This window comes from Chroicocephalus ridibundus, chromosome 6 (assembly GCF_963924245.1).
Source record: "Chroicocephalus ridibundus chromosome 6, bChrRid1.1, whole genome shotgun sequence".
Classification (NCBI taxonomy): Eukaryota; Metazoa; Chordata; class Aves; order Charadriiformes; family Laridae; genus Chroicocephalus; species Chroicocephalus ridibundus.
The window spans coordinates 30,778,782-30,799,157 of NC_086289.1; the positions used below are offsets into that span (position 1 = coordinate 30,778,782).

General features: G+C 47.6%; 1 protein-coding gene across 1 annotated transcript; it reads right to left on the reverse strand.

Annotated features, from left to right (window-relative positions):
- Positions 1-9,009: 9,009 nt before the first annotated feature.
- ADIRF (adipogenesis regulatory factor) lies at positions 9,010-12,029 on the reverse strand. Its single transcript, XM_063337392.1, has 3 exons — positions 11,969-12,029; positions 10,253-10,315; positions 9,010-9,116 (listed from the first exon to the last, which is right to left on the reverse strand). The coding sequence occupies exons 1-3, from the start codon at positions 12,027-12,029 to the stop codon at positions 9,010-9,012; spliced, it is 231 nt and encodes a 76-aa protein (XP_063193462.1).
- Between the last annotated feature and the right edge of the window lie 8,347 nt (positions 12,030-20,376).

Genomic DNA, 20,376 nt, shown 5'->3' on the forward strand with positions numbered 1-20,376 from the left:
AACATGCATTGTCTAAAAGCTCCTTCAAGATGACACGTTTAAAACATCCACATCAGTCTTCTAGCATAGGAAGCCATAGATAATGTTTCCACAAAGTTAAAAAAACATAAGGAACATCAAAAAGCCTCCAGAAATATGCATTTCCAGGGCTTCTGTGCAGCAAAAGCACAATGAAGAAATCCTAATTCGAAAACAAAAATTGATGGTTACTCTCCACTTGCTCACGACCTGGTGTTTCTCTTCCATGCTTCAGCATAGAAATAGTTGATTTAAGAATCAGCTTTGTAAAAGAGGGCAGTGGGTCTGGAATTAGGCACCTTTCATCTTCCTAGCAAACTGAACCAAGGATAGAGGATAAATAAGCATCAGGCTTTCCACTTGCTTCATTGGGCACATAAACCTGCCAGTAATATTTCTACTGCACTTGAAGTCACAGGCAAAATATCCATTTACCTAAACGTCATGTAAAGAAATATGAAACACTCTTCACTGCTCGTGTCTTATATGCTAAGCCCAAACATTTCAGGAATTGCACCAGTGCAGATCTCTCTTTGTGTTAAAGCTTCACTAACAGTGGCTCATAGAAGGAGCACACTATTTAAATTCAGGGCCGATTTGGCAAGCCTCTCCATAGGAGTAACCTTGACTCGGGTGCCCTGAGCCCCCACGACTGCGCTTGTGCTTTGTGCAGGGCGAGCGGCTGCGACACAGCCCAGCTGACTTAACTGCATGTATCTGTGCAGCACCCAGCCGCTCAAAGACCTCACAGCTTCAGGAAACTAATCCACTGCACTGCTGCAAAACTCTTATTTATCATGGCTGTTCATGTTAGGAAACAAAGCCCTCAATAAGCAGCCTTGCCTCCCCTCTCGCCTTTCCACTATCCTCTCTTCGGTGCATCATCTAGACACCCACACAGTCAAAGCCAGCGTGGGAGTTGTGGGAAATCAGTAGTTAATATCGGTCCTTCATTTACGATTGCGTTAGAGGGGTTGGAGATGGCAGGACATACTGACTGCACCCTTGAGCACAGCATCTATAGAGCTGATGCCTCAGAGGCAGATTTGCTCCCAGCTGCAGGGGTGGGAGCAGGGCACACACTTTAACACCTAAGGCACAGGAGGAGGGAAAGCAGCGATTCGTATTTACCTGCCACCTGTGCGGCGCTTTCCACTTGTTGCGTGGCTTCCTCGGCAAGCTTCTTCCCAATCCCAAACATGGCTGCGCTGGGTTCTCTCTCCCGGCAGAGGATGGGTGAGCGAATCCCTAAATTGGGTTCTGTTACAATGTTTGGCAAAGTGCAGCTTTTTATAGACAAAGCAGGACTCCTCCCAGTAGTTACAGGGCAAACGCAAACTGGAGCTGGGAAAGCCATGAGCCCTTGTCGGGTGATTAATATACGAGGCATAAAAGGGTGAAGAAACATTAGTGTTTATTATGTTTTCCTCCCCAGAGAGAGGGCGTGGATTAATCGGCAGAAGTTTTCCACGGCCCAGGAATGAGAGCTTTGTTTTTCCATGTTGAGGAGTTGGTAAACAGCGTGTGTGTGCCGCAGCTGTCCCCACCAAAGGCTCCCCGGCCGGTGCCACGGGGGGAGATAGAGGCAGGCACAGCCCGCGTTCCACCGGGCAGAAAAACATTGCATCGCAAAACACGCCACTGGAGAATTGCTTAAATCAACTTCGGCATTTCAAAACCTTACATAGAAAAGCATCCAGTTTCAGATGATTCTTGCCCACGTTTTTTTTTTTCCTCCCCAGCGGGACTTAAAATTCATGGTTATAAAAAGAAATGGGAGGAGCTAACCCCGCTTTTTAAAGTATCTGGTGAAATCTTTGTTGTGTTAGACGAAGCTAATAATTTTGTGGTGTGTCATGCTTAATACTTTAACCCCTTGTTCCCAATGCCTGGCTCAGGAGAGTGGACGGGGGGCTTTGGGCCCTTCCCTGTCCCCACAGCGAACACCAGCAGGATCCAGAGCAGCCATGGGGCTGGTGGGGTGCAGCCCCCCTGCCCCCCCGTACCCGGGGCCAGGCAGTGCTGAGCCCCAACACCAGCATCGCTCCACCTGGGCAGGCAGGTGAAGAGCTGCTTCTGCCAAGAGCTTGTCCAGCTATTTCACCAAAACACCAAAGTTATAGGTAGGGTTGTTTTCTAATAGTTAAGCACTCTACAAAAAAAAGTCTTGCTGCCACCTTGTTCCCCAGGCCAGGAACACCTCTCCTGATCCCAGACACGTCGCTTCATGCGCAACAGTTCCTCTACAACGTCCCTTTCAGCATTACAGCAAAAGTTCTGTTTTCTTCCAACCATTGCAGTTTCTTAATGACACAGAGTCCCACTTTAAATAAGATGTGTAAGGGTTTCTGGGGGTGGGGAGGGGCTTCTCTGCATCATTTTGTCTTGTGACAGCAGGGAAAGGATCATTCACCATATCTGAAAGCAAATTCTACCAAAATATGCTCACGAAAAACAAAAGGAAAGTAATAATTTTGGTTTTAAATTAATGTCTTCCTTGACGTCAAGTCAAGGGGCATTGACAAAGTTCAGAACTGACCTACAACGCAGAAAAAAAAGCCTGAAATATTTCAGATAACTCAGAGCAACGTTAGACCCATGGAAATTCATCACACAGCCGCCAAGTGGTAAAATGCCCCCATTGTTCCCTGTAACATCCTCAATTACCCACGGTTGGCCTCGCTTGCAGGAAACAGCAGTTTCCTAGCCCTGCCCGGCTGTTGCTCCAGCTACTGACAGGGAGAGATGTGCGGAGACAGCGAGGCTCAGTCAGGCCTGTGTGTTTGGCGAGGCCACTGTTTATCTTGCAAAGTGACATTAGAAATGCCCCTCTGCATCCTATCCTAACTGCGAGGCAAAGGACGGTTCCTTCTCTCCCACGGTAGAGTACTGCAAACACAACCCCTTTTTTTCAAAAGCCACATCACCACTAGCTCCCGAGCAACTTCCATGAGAGGAGATCGGTACAGCACCAGCACTGCTGCTTTGGCTTCCCAATGAACCTGAGCATGGAAATAAAATTACAGCTACAACCCTAATTATATTACACCGACGCACTGCAGGTACATATTGAATTATAATGCTAGAGAGAGTACGTGCCATTACAACGCTCCCTACAAACAGGCGAGGGTGGTATTTGCCTCACAGGAGTAAAAATATACAGCACTAAAACATGCCACAGTTTTTGAATATAAAAAGGACCTATTTTCTGTTACTGCGCATAGACTAAAGCCATAGAAGACCAGTGAAGAAGTGCTGTTGTCTGCAGGCACCAGGATTTTCACCACATACACATTTAAACCGACATTTGGCTGCATTCAGCGCGGTAGCTCGTGCCATCCACCAGCACAGCCTCAGCAATGGCGTCTCCCGGCCTCACCCCATGCAGGCGGTGCAGGCACCCAGCACCAGGGCTCCCACACCACCACCCGCCGCTGCCCCTCCTCCCCCCGACACAGGGACATATCCCAGTGAGCTTCACTCGTTAGTGCACCAGAGCTAATGAGAGCAGGGCCTTGAGAGGTCCCCACACCTCGCTCCCCTCCCCGTGCCCAGGGCTGCCGCTCAGAGCCAGGGATGGCAGCATGGCATGCTCAAAACACAGACTGAAGCTGCCAAGGCACAAGCAGATACACGTCCTGAGCTCAGCCACCAGCCCACATGAGCAAACACAGCACAGGAGCAAAGACAAAACCCAGCCTCCTCCGCCACAAGCTGCGGGACACTCAAACCCCAGCATGGCTGAATAGCAGCACCCACCACCCAGGCTGTCCCAGCCTCTGCCACCCAGGGAGGGGGACAGGAATCACAGCACTGGGGGCAAACCCACAGCAACCACATCACCCACACGACATGCCACCAACATCCCTCCTCCTCGCAAAGCGCCCAGCCACCTCACACAGCCCCGCTCCTACCTGCCCACCACATCTGCAGCCAGGAGCCACCCAGGCCCCCCCTCCCACAGCCATTTTAAAGCCTCCCCAGCACAGCTGGGCAGCCCCGGCACAGGTGCCGGCAGGATTCGGGCTCCTCCAGCCCCCAGGTGCCAAACCTTGTGAGGTTTCAGGTGAAGGGGCAATCTATGCAATTGGTAGGAGAGGAATTTAAAACATGAAAGGAAGGAAGGTTCCTTTTGTACTGTGGGCAACAAACCCCAGTGACCCCGCTGCCACCACAGGCTCTGGGAGCAGACAGTGCTGGCAGCTCCAAAAACTAGCTGGACAACATGACAGACAGTAGATCCGTTCATGACCGGAGACTCCAGGTCGGGATGTGCCCTCCAACATCGCTAGCCCAGCAGCCGTGGCTGCTTGGGAGTGTGAGGGGAACAGTGTAGAAAGTGGACATAACCCGGTCAAGCATGTCCTGCAGAGGGTCCCCGCATCACCTGCCTCATTGCTCCGTGTGCTGCTGCCACCTGTAAGGAGGGACAGGGGCTGGGGATGGCGTTGGGCATTTTTTCGGATCATGGTGTAATGGCATATCGCAGTCAGAGCGTGCGGCCAGCACGGTAGCTTCGCCCCCAGCACGTACCAGTGGCACATGGAGAGCAGCATCCAACACAGCGCACGCTTATCCAACTTTATGTTTAGTCAGGAAGGCGAGTTTCTTTCTGCGGACGTGCTGCCCCATCTCATGGTGAGCAGTCTCTCCATGGTGTCCTCATGAAGCAGCGAGCTGTTCCTGCACATGTGCTCTGTGAGCCCTGGCACAGCCTCGGCTGCGGCTCCTGCCTGGTAGCCGCTGGCCTCCTGCAGCATCGACTGTGTCCTGCCTTTGTCCTGCCTGTGTCCCATCACTTGGCCCCAGGGCCAGGGAAGCCCACCACGGCAGCCCCCAGCCCGCCAAGGGACAAGAGGAGCCTATGGGGTCTGGGGACACGGGGTGTGCCATGGAGGGGAAATGAGAACCCGATTAACTGCAAAAAATGTGACTTGGGAAAAGAGGTAAAAAGAAGGAAGGTTAGTCCTAAAGGTGAAAGGAGGCTGTATTTCATAAAAGCTGCCTAAGCTAGGTATGGGAAATGAAACGGCAGCTAAAGCCGCAAGGTGTGAGAGCGGGACCTGGGGGAAACTGAGGCAGGGTGAGGTGACATGGGCAGGCCCTGGGGGGCTGCTCCTATCAAGGCCAACAGAAGAGCAGTGAGAAAGTGCTCAGCAGTTGTGTGCTCTGCTCCCCAGCTTCTAAAATTAACCAGGAGGGCTGGAAATGCTGAAAGGGTGCCCCCAGTTGCCTGGGCTATGTCTGGGAATTGCAAATAAATAAATAAATAAATAAAAATATATATGTGAACTGTTACTAAATGGGAAGAAGTAGCTACTTATAAACCAGGTTTGGATGAAATTCCTGGTAATTTCCTATCTGAAGGCAAAAGGGAAACTAAACAAGCATCACTTGTGTGTGGGGGGGTGCACGCGTACTGCTGCGGTACTGGCTGAGGGGCTGACATAAAGTAGGAGAAGCATCTATTAAGGCAGGGCTTATGAGCAAAGTGAAAATGGCTCATCTAAATCTTTCCGGAGGCTGTTGGCCCCAGTGGTATGGAGCCTGGCGGTGCTGGCAGGGAGGGGAGCTGGGTCCCAGGGCTGGGAACTGCATGGAAACCTGGGAAAGGGCACTGTGCTGAGAGAGAGGCAATGGGGATTTACCAAAAAAAAAAAAAATCATCTTTGCATTTTGCCACATGACAGGAAACTACAGCCACAAAGACAGGTTTCAGAAAGGCTGGATTCTCGATAACCCATAGACCATTAATCAAAGCATTCACCTGAGATGAGGATTCATGTTTTCTTGGGCAAAGGAAGGAGACGAAGGTGGATTTTGAGCAGTCTGGTAAAACCTGTGCCCCCTGAGCCCTGCCCTGCTGAGCTGTGAAGGGGAGATGTTCCCCCCGGGAAGGTCTCCGGGGTGCTGGAGTGGGGCACGGGGCAGGTGGTGCTTGCGCTGGGCAGCCTGGCCAGGCCAGAACATGAATCTCCTTCACTCAGCATTTCACGTCTCAGGCAGCTGTGGGCACACCCAGAAGCAAATTTTAACAAATTTGAGAACTCAGGTGTTGGGTAACTTCATGTGTCTCTAGGCCTGATGGCACAAGAACTGGTAGGAGCTTTAAAGACGTTCCATTTGCTTTTACACAACCTCTGGAGCCTTCAGGTGGGGTGGGAAGGCACAGTCTTGGTTGGGACACAGCTCCCTGTGTGATGCACGAAGGAAGGTCAGCCCCAAATACTCTAAGGCCAAAGAGCACTGTGAATAAGGCAGTGACCTTATTTGTAGAGCAAAGCTCTAAAGCTTAGACCCAGAACCACTTGCCAGCAAGTGACTCAGACTCACGGGTGCCTGTGGCACAGCATCCACCCTCGGGACAAAAGAGATGAGAAATCCTCTCATCAGGCTCCTGGGATTGGTGCTGAAGTAGCAAAAGCATCCCCGCGCTGGGGACCAGGAGTCAGGAGCTGCCTCCTGGTGCTCCTTGGCCAGATGGAGAAAGGTGCTTCTCCTCTCTTGACCCAGCGGATGGCCTCCAGCAGTCCCTTCAGCTGGGCAGTCCAGCCCCTACCAGTGCTGCTGCCAACACTGGGCCAGCGCAGCGACAACCCCTGTAGCTACAGTGAAGAGGTCACCTGTGAGTCCTCAGCACGAGAAGGACATTGACCTGTTGGAGAGGGTCCAGAGGAGGCCACAAAGATGATCAGAGGGCTGGAGCACCTCTCCTGTGAGGACAGGCTGAGAGAGTTGGGTCTGTTCAGCCTGGAGAAGAGAAGGCTCCGGGGAGACCTTATAGCAGTCTTTAATACCTGAAGGAGGCCTACAGGAAACCTGGAAAGGGACTTTTTACAAAGGCATGTAGGGTAATGGCTTCAAACTGGAAGAGGGTAGATTTAGATTAGATATCAGGAAGAAATTTTTCACTATGAGGGTGGTGAGACACTGGCCCAGGTTGCCCAGAGAAGTTGTGGAGGCCCCCATCCCTAGAAATGTTCAAGGCCAGGCTGGATGGGGCTTTGAGCAACCTCAAAGTGGGAGCAGGGCTGGAACTAGATGATCTTTAAGGTCCCTTCCAACCTAAACCATTCTATGATTCTATGATAAAAGCCGCACACCAGGAGTCAGGGCTGTGTTCCCCACGCACAAAGCAGCAGGAGTAGAACCAGTCATGTAAGGGCATAACAGGTATTACAGGCAAAAACCCCACAACTGTTCTTTTTTTTTTTTTCTGTAATATGAACGAAGAAATGGCTTGCAGAAAAAAAAAAGGTGTGATGGAGGCTGGTGTATGGACCACAGTCACCCACAAACGCAGCACTGGTGTCTGAAATGCCAAGCCTCAAGGGCTCATTCTCTGAAGATTTCACCATCAGGGAGGTAACCATGGAAAGTACTAAATAATTAAGTACTATTGAGGGTTGCCCAGTAACTGAGAGTGCAATGGTCTAATGCTTTTTCTGTGAGCTTGTTCTTGGGTAAATATTTAGGCTTTTAAACCTTTAAATGACAGTGGACATTGCATTGGGACACTCTGTGCAAAGCCCTGGACTATGTTTACCCGCAGATGGTCTATTACTTATAGGTTCCTCTAAAGGCTCTTCAGTCCGTGCAGTCCTTGTGCAGATTGCAGTGGTCTTTGGGTTCAGCGGTGAGTCAGTCTCTCCTAGGACTGCATTCCCCAGGATCAGCTTCCAAAAACCCCTGGTCAACCACAGCTCTCGGTCAACAGGTGAGAGACAGCAGTATCTGAAGCTGGCCTGGATTGCCCTATTTCCTTAAATCCAGATGCTTTTGGTTATTCTTTGGTTTTCTTCAGTGAGGCCCAGATTAGCTTTTTACTGAAATCAGGCTGGTAAGGCTTCAAACCAGTAGGGAAAAAAAAAAGAAAAGAAAAAAAAACAGAAAGAAAGAAAATAAAGAAAATATTGCCTAGCAATGAGAAAGACCCAGAGGCCAAGGCAAGAGCACTTGCTGTGAATAAGCGGGTATGAGTGCCTTGTGTTGACAGAGGCAGCACTAAGTGGGCACCCTGTCTGGCTGCAGCAGCCTCTGATTGCCCAGTGAGCAGCAATCTAAAATAAATATTTCCATCTTCTAGGCGAGATTACCCACTTGCCTCTCTCATGCCAGCTCCAGTCGTTGTTAGCGTTAGTGCTGCAAGCGTGCATTGGGATAAAATCTCTTATTTCTATCTTTGTGAGATTTAACAGGAGATGTGTTGTGGATAACAAGAAATCTAGATGGGAAACAGACACAGGAGGGAAAGGACAAGGGGATGGATGTCTTGCAGAGACCACGGGGCTCCTCTGCGGTGCGGGGCTGTTGGTTTCCATATGTCTGTCTGCCAACCTGCCAACCGATTCAGTACTCACCTTCCTGACAGGATGGTCACCGACCTCACTGGGCTTTGAATCAGAAAGGAAGAGAGATTTGCAAGACATCGTGCAATCCTTCACTGAAAGCCCAATTAAATAACAAGAGTACATAAAAAGGTGATGCACCTCTGGGTGGTGGAAATCTTACAATGCATTTTATTTATCTTAACCTGAAAATACAGCAAATGGGAACAAACAAAGAGCTGACATGAAATACAAGCCCAGCTTAGCTTTAGATTACTGGAAGAAAACTCGGTTTCATCACACAAGTGTTCTGGTGTCCTGGAGCATGAATGTTTTCACTGGTTTTGGAAATACACTCAGCGAATGTGGCAATAATCATAGCGCTGTTGTAAGAGCAGGGCAATAGCATTGCTGAAGCCTTGTGAACCGTGTTGGAGATTGTGAACAGATGTTACAAGATGTGCTAAAAGATGTATTTTTCCTATACGAAGGAGGGGCAGGGAGTGTCTTCTGCCTTAAAATTTTGTATCTGGAGACAGAGAAATGATCCAGATCTTAAACAGCTTTTTTTTTTTTTTTTTTTTTTTTTCCACACAAAGCAGTAGGGAATCGCAGACCAAAGAGAGAATTTTTTTATATGCAATACTGTTTACTTAAATTAGCATCATTTCTTAAACCCGCATTTTTTCCCAAGGCCAGACAATGCTTCTGCAGCTTGTCCGGTTGCTTTTTCTACCCCATCTTGTGCCGTCTTGGAAGCCTTGTCAATAGCTGCAAGAGAGGGAAAAAGATAAGCAAAAAGCTGGAAAAATGCCACATGGTTTAATGTTTACGATGGAAGGGGGAGGTGTGAAAATAACTATAAAAATATAGGGATATATCTTTAAAAAAGAAAGGTTCTCCACATCCAGTTGTAGTTGGGTTTGTCAGGATGTATTTAGGATGGGCTGTAAGGCGTTGCTAAATTGGAGTGGTCACTCAGAAGTTTCGGGTTCTGAGCTGGAGCAGCATGAGATGAACGATGGGACAAAGCTGGAATAGATCGATCTTGGTGTACGTGCGGCCTGGCTGATGGAGGAGGGATCTTTGGGGTAAGAAGTACTGTGAACACTGGGGTGTTTGGGAAAGACAAATTGTATGAAGTGCTGGGGAAGGCGAAGGATGCTTTTCCCTCCATTTCCTTCTCGTCAGTATTTGAGGCACCGCCGGTGAGAGCTGTGCTCAGCTGTGGGCCGTGGGCGCAGGCTCACTCCTGTGTGGGACCCGACATCAGCCGGGATGGGAAACGCCAGCAGGGTCTCACCAGGAGAGAGGACACCCTCACAGACGGGGCACAGCTTCTCTCTTTTCTCTGGGATCTTGGCTATATTTTGGCAATTTTGCTGCCTCCTCAGTCTAACGTCAACGAGTGCCCAAGCCCTTCCTTCTCATCACTTTCCTGATGGCACATTTCCAGCTGCGGGACCGCTAATGTTGGACCCCAGTTGCTGCCTCAGCAGGTGCTGAGGGCTGGTGGAGGGGCTGGACCTGGATGGACCCCTGATCTCCAGGCTGGGGAAGCAAGAGGCATCGCAGGATTGCTCAATCCTCAAGAAAGAAGAGCAAAGTTTTTTCTGTGCTGTTTCCGCAAGTTTTCTATAAAGGAAGCCGAAATCTGGATGCTGTGCACGAGACTGGGTGGCTAGGGGGGTGTCACCTGCCATGGTTCACCTGCCAGTAAGCGTAGGGAGCTACTAAGCAACAGATCCTAAAATATTTTCCCACGAGATTTGTGAAAGGCCAAAAATTTGTCACTGAAATCAAGAACTTTCAGGCTGAGAAGGCCCACGGGACAGAGGGGGAATGTGCACAGCTGGCTTGTGTTGAGCTGCCCCATCGCTTCTTGATTTGCACCTCATCGCTCCTACCTTTCTGGCTTGCATCTGTAATTTGGTTGACTGCATCCTGAGTAGCCTGTCCCAACGTGTTTGCTGTAATTAAGGACAAAAAAAAAAAAAAAAAAAATTCATTTCCAGCTGTTCACACTGATGCTTATAGGAATTCCCTGTGTTAATCGGGTTTTCTGCATGTCTGCAGAAGGTTATGCCCCTGGCAAGAGATAAGGCTGGTACGGAGCTCTGTGTGTCACCCTGAGCACCCTGGGGACCACGTGTGTTGTCGGAGGAGTTTGCTGTGCGATTAGCGTTCACCTAGTCCCTACGGTCAGCTGAGCGAATCGATGACAGATAAGAAGATAAAATAAGGAGGAGATAAAGAAGCAAAGATTAGCAGCGAGTTGGAATGATGACATTTAGCTGCAAGTTGCTTATTTTACACTACACTTGCTTTTATTGATTTTTCTAGCGTATTCTACTTGGAGAAGCTTGGCCATTTAGCACGCATTTTCTTTGCGGGCTGCCTGGGAGTAATGCCTTTTCCAAAACGGAAGCAAACACATTAAACGGAGCAGGATAGGAGAAGGGAGAATTTGCAAATAAGATATAACTAGAGTAAGAAGAGGAGCAGAAGCTAGAAACATAACAGATCAACTCCAGACTATATAGCATTAAAAAAGTGAGGTGCCATGTAATTGTAAGATGTCTGATGGTTTATGAAAGAGCGATAGCCATCCTATTGCTTTTGCTAGGAGAAGAAGTGGCCCCTCAATGGCATGAATACATTCAGGATGTAGCAAGGACTATTTTGTTTTTCAGAAAGGTGTTCTGTCATGTTTCTGGCTCTACTTTGCATTTGATCCCAGGCGTGTGGAAACTTACTGCAACTCCAAAGAAGTCGGTGAGGTTACTCACGTATTTCAGCCATACAACATACAAGTGTTTGCAGGATCAGAATCCAGGACTGGTACAAATTATACCCTGCTAGGAATGAGCTGCACGCAAACACTATAAGGAATATGCTATAAAATGCTAGCATAAGCTATTCACATACTGAAATTTAAAGAAAAAGCTGTTATATTTTGCATTGAAAAGCTGGTTACCAACGCAGAGCACTAATAATAATGCAGAACTTGGCCCTACAACATGGGCACAGCTATGACGGAAATGCGTGCACAGATTATTTTTTTTAAACCCTGCAAAGTCTGGTGATCACTGCTGGAGAAGAATACAACAACAAGAATAAAACTTGTACTACTTATTACAAACAGTCCGTTGCAATCAATATAGCTATTACCAGAAGACACTGGTAGTCAGGCCAAGTAGCAAACGCTTATCAAAGGTTAACTCCAACTTCTTAAAAGGAGAGCAGTTTAAAAACTTCCGCAGAGGATGTGAAAGGACTGCCCTGAGCAACGTAAATGCTAGATACACAGGGTTATTTCTACCAAGATAGGCTTCAGTGCTCTAAAAACACTAAGTTTGGGGAGCGATAAGGGTTGGATGATGCCCAGGAGCCGCTGAGGGAGCTGTGGGTGGGTGGAGGTGGTTGCTTGTGCTGAGCCAAGAGCCATGGCCAGCCTGGGGCCTTCTCCAGGTGACAGCTAAAACAGGAATTGAAAGAAAAGGAGAAGCTATGTCCTGCTAGCACTGATGGAGCTAGTAGCTTAACTTCAGGTTGTGGTTTCTGTAAGCAAAAGCAGCAGCTAAGCCCCCCACAACTATACAACAATATTTAATCTTTCTTACCAGCATCTTTTGCTGCACCTTCAGCCTGTTCCTTCAGTCCCTGGAAGTTTTTAGCTGACATCGTGGCTTCTGACACCTGTTAACACTCCTCTCCTGCAATGAAACTAAGCGCCGGGCGACGTAGAGCACACTGTGTGAGGGGGGTCCTGACCTGTCCTGGTTTTATACGTGTGCCAGGAGACCTGCTGATGCTTTTGGGGGTGATTGGTACAATGGGTGGAGTTTGAACGTGAGGAATGAGAGCTGAAAATACACACAGAAAAGCCACTTATTTACCATCCCCAGTGAGAGGGTGTGCCCGGGTGGAGATTTCTGCTTCATCACACGGTCTTTGTTTATAAGTTTTGGTGTTTTTTTTAAAAATCAAAACCACAAGAAAACCTGTTCCACCATCACAGACAGAGAAAAAAAACCACTGAACTGGGTTTTGTAAAGGGTGCTGGAAAACTACTGAGGTGGCGGTGCCTGGGCATGGCCCACTTTCGTCCCCGCCGGGCTGGCGTCTTCCTCCTTCCTTCATCCCCTAAGCTGAACCCTCCTGAGAACAGAAACCAGTCCAAAATTCTTTCATTTTTTAGCAGTTTTAGTCACAATCCCCTTTTCTTGTTGGGTGGGATACTCTTAGATGGGGAGAGTTGTCATTTATGTGTAATTTTAGAAGAAATTGCAAACCTGATCATCGTTTCCAGGTGCCTGCTCAAGTCGGATTGCAAAAGCCCAGCATCGCTGAAGGCCGTGCCCGGGTCAGGCAGGTAACCAGTGCCAGCGCTGGCAATTCTCAGGGAAAAGGAAAAAAAGAAGCCAAGTTAGCAAAACCACCTTTTCCTAGTGCGGCTCTGCACTATGGGTTTTGTTAGTACAGAAATAATGTTTAAAATCATTTCCTTACCTAGCATCATAATGTTACATAAAAGTTAATAAAAGTTTTGGGCTTTAACATCTGGCATTTCACAGGTTTCCACTAGCCTTTAGAATTTACGTTTTCTGCCGCCAATCCTCAGCACAAAGAAACTTTGTACAAATGAATTATGGGCAGAGTCGGGGGCCAAAGGGCTCACCGGCTTTGTGGGGCTCGGGTTCCTCATTGCCGCTTTCCAGGGTACAAAGCACCTTGGTTCAGATGTTCACACTCATACCCATATTTGTCTTCCTTTTTTGTTGAGAAAAAGGAAAAAAGGAAAAAGGAAAGCTTTTTTGTTGAGAAACGGGCACAAGAACAAGATGCCGCGAATAAAGTAGGGTGGGAAGTGACAGTGCTCGTAAGTTTAGTGCTTCATTAGTACCCAAGTGAGGACGGGCAGCAGAAAACAAGGTTAAATGCATTCCTCTGCGGCTCCTGTTCAGCCCGTCATTTCAGAGAGCTCTTTTCAACTTTTGCACCCCTGGCACTGCTTATTTATTATTTCAAACAGCAATTCGCTTCCCCCCCCCGACGGGTCAATTAGCATTTTAATTATATATTCACATCAGGTATCTTTTTCAATTCCTTGCTGATTTCTTTTTCGGAATGATTCTCTTATTTGGATTTGCAAAAAAACTCGGATAAAGGACACCCAATATTGTGAGGCTCTGGCATTTTTTGGACAAAACCACTATCACAGACCTACTTATCTTCCTTGCCCAAACCCGAGAACTCAGCAACAGCCAAGCCATAACAAACAGGTGGATTCCAGCCGCCCTCAGCCCCCATAGCCAGATGGCTGCAGCCTCCATTAACTTTGTGCCGAGTGTTTGTGAGAGCAAGGAGGAGGCTCTCGGGCACCCGCCAGGCAGCTCATCACGGCCCGAGAGAGGACGTGCCCAGGCTCCAGCGGCAAATACCTTCCAGCTGCCCTCCCCGCTCTTCTCGGCTGGTGGCTTTTCAGCTCAAGGGCCCCGCTGATGCCGGCTGGGACACTCAGCCTGAAAGGGAGGACAGGAGTTTTGGGAGAACATTTAAAACTGATGCACGCTTACACCAAGCATTAAACACACACCATGTTATAGCAGTATTTTAGAGACTCCTGGGCAGTTCAGGTAAATATTGCTCTGTAATTCTGCTCTGATGCCTACCTGGGTTACCCCAGCTCCAACTATTATTCTTCCAAGTGGAAAACTTTGGCACTTTGGACCCAATACGGGTGTCTGATCTGTGCCACTGCTTGCTTTTACCTCCTGCTCAAAACATTAAGCACCACGAATTTGTGAGTAAAACCTACACTACTGTCAGCATAGCAGCATGACTTCTCATCTGTTGTAACCTTATCCTTAGCATTAATACCATTATCCTGGTTCCAAGCAAAAAAAAAAAAAGGCAAAGTGACAGCAAACTGACGTGATCATTATGATGCAGCCCAGAGCAGAGGGAAAAGGGACCCTGATATAGTATGTATTTATCCCATGAGATGGGACAAATGGTCTGTGCATCAGGTGGCTCACAGAGTTACAAAACCACATCAGAAAATTAAGGGAATGTATTGCATCGTCTTTATTCACTTTGTGGGTTAACATTACTTTTTTAAAGCTAACATGAAGTATTTTGAACCGATGTCAGATACAGATTAGAGCACTCAGATATAAAAACGATGGTTGACCTGAGCAAAAACGGGGATTTGCATTTCATCTGCTCAGAAATTTACAGCAGTTTATCCCTGAGTTTTCATTTTGTTCTGTTACGAGTATTGAAATTACTAATGTAGATTGCATCTATTCCTGGATTTTGTAAGAAACTATTTCTTAAAAGAATTTAACCTTTTCTTGGCCTCTAAAGAGAATAACGTCACAGGAGAAACTGTTGAAAGCTTTTCCTGAGACAGACTGTTTAAGGAATAGTAAAAGTAAAATAGTAGCTTATTTCTAATTATAGATCAGTGAACTAAGTGAAATGACCATATGGCTTTAAATTCATTCCTGTCCTGGTCCAAGCTATAGGTCATCTGACTTACATTTCACTGCGTCTGCCTCCTGACATTAGGTATTCACGATGGGCTTCCACGGGCCTCTTACAAGTGTCATGGGAAGTGTTTGAGCTCATGATGAGCTGGATGCCCCACCTGGGCATCAGCCTTTCCTGTGACTTCAGCTGGAGTTCAACGCACGTGTGGCATCCCTGGGAAATGAGTTGCTATGTTTTCAAGAAAGCCAGTTTTCAAATCCGTGGTCTTCTGAAATGCTGTGTCTCCGCTGTCCTGAACATCCGGGTGAAGAAATGAGCTTTTTTAAGAACTGTTCCTCATGAATCCCAGTCTTTGCTCTGACTCTTTTGTGTGCTTTCCAATAGTCTGTCACCACTGTCAGAGAGGATCTACCCATCACTTGATGGACCTGGCCGGCAAGTATTGTGAGGTTGTTCATTTCACCATTGTCAGTTCCCACCTGTGTTGTCTTGTGACAAGAGAAGATAGGGGTGGGGCAGGAGATTATAAAGTATTTTGAAAGCTAAATGACCAAACACTACAGCCTGTGTGCTCCTTGTCTTCTGACGTCTTATTATTTGGGTAATACTTTGGAGTATTACCCAAAGATCCAGCCTCTAAGTACATCTACAGTTCCTACCTCTGTTCCTTCCCATGCATTACCTCTTTGCGAATGGGTTTCCTGGTCTTTGATTGCATCATTCGGTGTGTCCTAAGGTCAAATCAGACTGCCTACAGGTGGAAAATTAGTTTGGACTTTTGCTCCATTTGGGTCTTGGTATCTGCTGAGCCCGCAGACAGAAATCCTGGTTAACACCAGCTGGGGTAGGTACCACACTGTGCAGGCAGAGCCACAAGCCGAGGTGCCCCTGAAATTTCAGGCTATTCCAAAAGTTACTCCACCTGGTAACACCAGAGCACATCACTGACATTGCTTGGCCAGAACCAAGACCTGAATAAGCGTCACCACCCCCAGAAGCTCTGTCTGCTCACCTCCAGCAGGTAACTTGTCTCACTGACACCCTTCGCCCGTGCCTAGTTCCATGGGCCTTTTCTCCATATTCTGCGCTTTCTCAGTCTGTTGTGTGTGACAAGCAGTTATTTGTGTTTGGAGGGAAAAACCCCAAAACTACTTCCTTAAGTGCTAGGAGGGCTCCACGACCCACAGCTCTGGAGCTAGTTGGCAACTCCAAGCATGCAGCCCAATCAGCTCTGAGTTAAATCTAAGGCACTGCAGGGAAATTAGAAATTGTTCTGGTTTCCTTTCCTTTCCCTCCTCTTCTATGGCATCTTAGAGCACCCTTTCACATATCAGTAACGTGAACACCTGACACAGGTGAGAAGAAATTGATCAGAGCTAGAGCTCATGTTTTACACATGAAAATGGGCAAACGAGGTTAATTAAATGGGAAGTGTTGAAATTTATTTGGGTTTTGTTCAATTACAATGTCGCCAGTGTTGAGTTTCACAGATGGGTATGGTTTCCATCAGCAAGGTAAATGCAATGATGTGTCAGGGCTGAAAAGTGTCACACAGACCAATCCTGAAGTTAATGAAGTGAGCAGTGCTCAACATCCGCAGCTGCTAAAAGAGCCTGCTATCAGCGTGGAAGGGATGTGACGTTTACATTAAGAAACAGAATTGTTTTAAGAAATAGAATTGTTTGCTGATAAAAAGATATAATTATCGTAAGTCATAGGTTAGTCATTTAAAGGATCGAACTAAAGCTGTTCTAATTAAGCTAAATTAGCCCTTCAGTTCAAATACAGAAATATTTTTATGGGAGAAAAGTAGGTCTAACTGATTCTTTGTTTACATGGTGTTGCGTGAAACGGGGCCAAGTGGTTTTGGCAGAAGATAAACCCCCTTGCGTTCTAACACTCCTCACTGAGGTGGGAGGCCAGGTGTGGCTAGGTTTAAATTCTGAGTGATGCCCAATTCAGCACTATCAGTCCAATCGTGTTTAATATGTATCAAACTACTACGATTTGGATACACTAATAGTGGACTGCACCTTCAGTCTAGTCATGCTCCTGAACTAGCACGGCCTCTCTGTAGTTTTGGTTGCGTTCAGTGAGAAAGCGAAACGACCAGCTACTGAAACAGTGCAGTTTATTTAAACAACAGATATACAGCTTCTTTAGGATTGCCGGTGATAAATACACTGCCTGCAAAGCACGTGCAAATAAAGATATTGCTAAGTATACAAACGCGCGACAAAATTATAAACGATACAGCCTGGCTATAAATGTAGGGTAGAGATTCTCTAGAGAAATTTCTAAGTCCCCGAGAAAGCACTCGGTGTAATCGAAGTCTTACCCAAAGGCGTCCCTATGGGGGGGAGAAAGGCTCAGCCCGTCGACTGATCTCGGAAATCAGCGGTGGAATTCTTCGTGATGGTGTCTTCCCTGACATCCCCTCTCTCTTGGGCTATTTTTATATTATTTTTTTATCTTCAAAGTGGAGTTTGAATGACTTTAGTCATACGTACTTTTATTATGATTAATGTATTCAAGGAGGAGTGTTCTCACCTCGGGGGCGGATAGCCTCCGGGATGGAGGTGTGTTTTGGTACATTGTGGTGAGCAAAGTTCGCACAAAGGACAGCATTTCATCAACATTTGACGAAATGTTGGCTCGGGTAGCGTGTAGGCCGCTTATCAGTTCCATAGTACCATCTCGTCCCCATATCTGCTATTCGTCACAAGGGAAGGCCACGGAACAAGTGTGTTCCGTTCCATCCCTCGTGTAGTTTCGCAAACAACCTTGTACAGGGAATCACAGATGTGGCATTCTTCGTGTGCCAGCTGTGGCTGTATTCTACCTCAGAAGCCTCTTGATTTTATGACTTTCCTTAATGTGTGAACAATGCTGTATCTTTGTATTCTTGGCCAATTTAGTAATTATTCCACACATGGGTGGTAACTTTCTCCAGAAATCATCAGCCAGCTCTGCTTGAAAGCATGAGATCAAAATAAGGCCAGTATATACGCACGTCTTTACCCTCTGGTTTCTGAGTCTTCAGGCAACGTCTAAGTGAGGTGTCCAGTTTCTGCCACCTTCTGGAGCACTGAAGACTAAAACATGCGTAAATACTGGGATTTTTGTGGAGTCTCATGATATCCTGCAGCTTGAGTATTAGGAAAGGAAAAAAAAAAAGTCTGGTCTTTAACTTATAAGGGGTAAAAAGATGAGAAAGGCTCGGCCACCACCTTAAGATCTGGCACAGGGCTACAGAAAGAGATAACTGGTCGTATCCCAGGGGTGGCTGGGAAAGCTGAGGATGTGAGCTGGGATGTAACCCGAGGCTAAGGTCTCCAGGAGAGCTTTGTATATTTTTCTAGGCACGCTGAGAGGAAGAAGCGCCTTGGCTCTACCCTCCTGGCCCATGGCCACGTTGCCCACCCCACCTGGGGCTCAGGGGCAGAGGAAAGGCAGAGGAGCGGAGCTGCCGAGCTCACTTCCCTCCCTTGCTGGAATCCACCCAAAAAAGCGGCGCCAGAGCTCAACAGAGAAACTTTGCGCTGCTAACAGACCTGTGCAAAGTTGTGCGGGCCGGGGTTTATCCAACATTTAGAAAGCTGAGTTTTAATCATCTGAGTTGTTTTTCTAATACCCTATTAAAAGTATGGAGGAGCTTCTTGTCATTCAGTAGGGTTGCAATGCATTTATGAAACAGTTAAAATAAGCTGTTTCAATATAGAGAAAAAAGTCTCAAAGTGGTGAGAATATGTGATTGTATCTATTTTATGGAGAACAGTATTAAAAAAACCCAGCCCTTCAGCTTTTAATCAGGTGCTCTTTGAGTTCAGTTTTAGGACATGCATTATGCAGATGTGAAAATGGGACTTTCAGATGAAGTGGGATATTAAGAAGTGTATTATTACCTGATTTGCATTTAAATTAGTGGGATGCACAATGAGATATTCTGGAGAGAGCCACTGCTTTCCCTCCTGCATCCCAGACAAACATCTTCGAACAATCAGGCCCTGCATGCCCTTTAGCCCTTGGCCAAAACGTATTTAGGGGGGGAGCTCTCAAAGGCTATGAACTGTATCAGAACAAACCACTTAATAAAGCTTAACTGCAGTTTTACACGGTACGTAATTTTTGCTGTAACAAGGGGAAAAAAAAACAACCCACGTTTTTCAGTGCTTTGTTGGTCATTTGTATGGTCAAGTTGAGGCAATGTTTGGCAGCGGCTGTTCCTGGCTCGTTGGGTGGTGGAGGTCTGAGTGTGAGTGCCCGTGGTCACGCCATCGGGGATGGACTATGGCCCCGGCACACCTGGCACCGAGCGCTGAACTCATCACAGGAGGATTAAATTAACAGCTTCTATGAGAGAGCTTTTACACAGACAACGTCCGCTTAAATAAATCACAGGGTGAGATGCGTAAAGCAAACTCTTGATCGCCCAGACCATGACCTGTCAGCAAAAAATTATTTTGCTAGTGTTTGCCTTCATCGGCTTTTACCTGGGGCAGGGGATTCCCAGCATCTCCCCTGTGAAAGCGCCTTCTGCTGAGGGATGTTTTCTGGTGCATCTCCTCCATCCTCCCACTTTTCAGTTTCCTTCCACCACCTCTCGTTACGCTTGTCTGAATACTCGTTAAAAGTACAGGCTTCTTTTCCATGCAGTGAACCAGACATACAACGAAGTTTAATTGAGTAATTAATCTTTTGGCTCTTGTATGACAGACCCCTTCGACTTCAGGAGAGACGAGTGTTGACCTTCCTTACCTCTGCTCAGCCTGGCACCCCAGGTCTCCCTGGCTGGCTACTGGCCAGTCAGGAGAAGCGAGGGGAGGAATCATAGAATCATTTAGGTTGGAAGGGACCTTTAAGGTCATTGAGTCCAACCATTAACCAAACACTGCCAAACCCACCACTAAACCATGTCTCTACGGAACAGGGAGGAACCTGAGGCTGACCGAGCCGGTCCCTGACGCATGATGCTCACGTGGGAGGAAACCACGTGGCCCCATCGCTGGCTTCACGGCTCGTGATTGCCCCGTGCAAGGTGCATAAACGATCCTCTGGGCTCTGACGGCAGCAGGACTAGACCAGACCTGGGCAGGGGCAGTGGCAGGGAGGTGCCGAGCCCCCATCCCAACCGGGCACAACAGGGTGCTCAGTGAGCCGAGAAGCAGGCAAACGCAGAGCCCGATCTTTAGGGAACATTCAGACACTTTCGGTGCCCACGTCTTAGGCAATAGTCGGGCAGTGGTTTTAGGCTCACGGTTCTAGATATAGGTGTGTAAATACCAGTTAAATCCCTCCCTCCCCACAGGGAAGAAGATGTGGTAGCCCAGCAGATCGATGTGGAGTGCTGCAGCCTCCCTCCTAAGCAGGTACGTAGCTCCGCCGCAGCGCAGCGTGCCTGCACTCTTAGCTCAGCAATTGTAATTCTCTCCTGCTTTAGGTCCTTTTGAACCAGGGGTGAAGCCCACTTGAGAGATGGGCATGCGGGGAGCCTCTCACTCCTGCTTTGAGCCACAGCCTGGCCCAGCTGATG

Coding starts and splice junctions, on each gene's coding strand:
- ADIRF (XM_063337392.1), bottom strand. CDS start 12,029: ATGTCAGCTAAAAACTTCCAGGGACTGAAGGAACAGGCTGAAGGTGCA. Junction 10,316..11,968: donor AGGTGCAGCAAAAGATGCTG/GTAAGAAAGATT, acceptor CCTTAATTACAG/CAAACACGTTGGGACAGGCT. Junction 9,117..10,252: donor TACAGATGCAAGCCAGAAAG/GTAGGAGCGATG, acceptor CCTCTCTTGCAG/CTATTGACAAGGCTTCCAAG.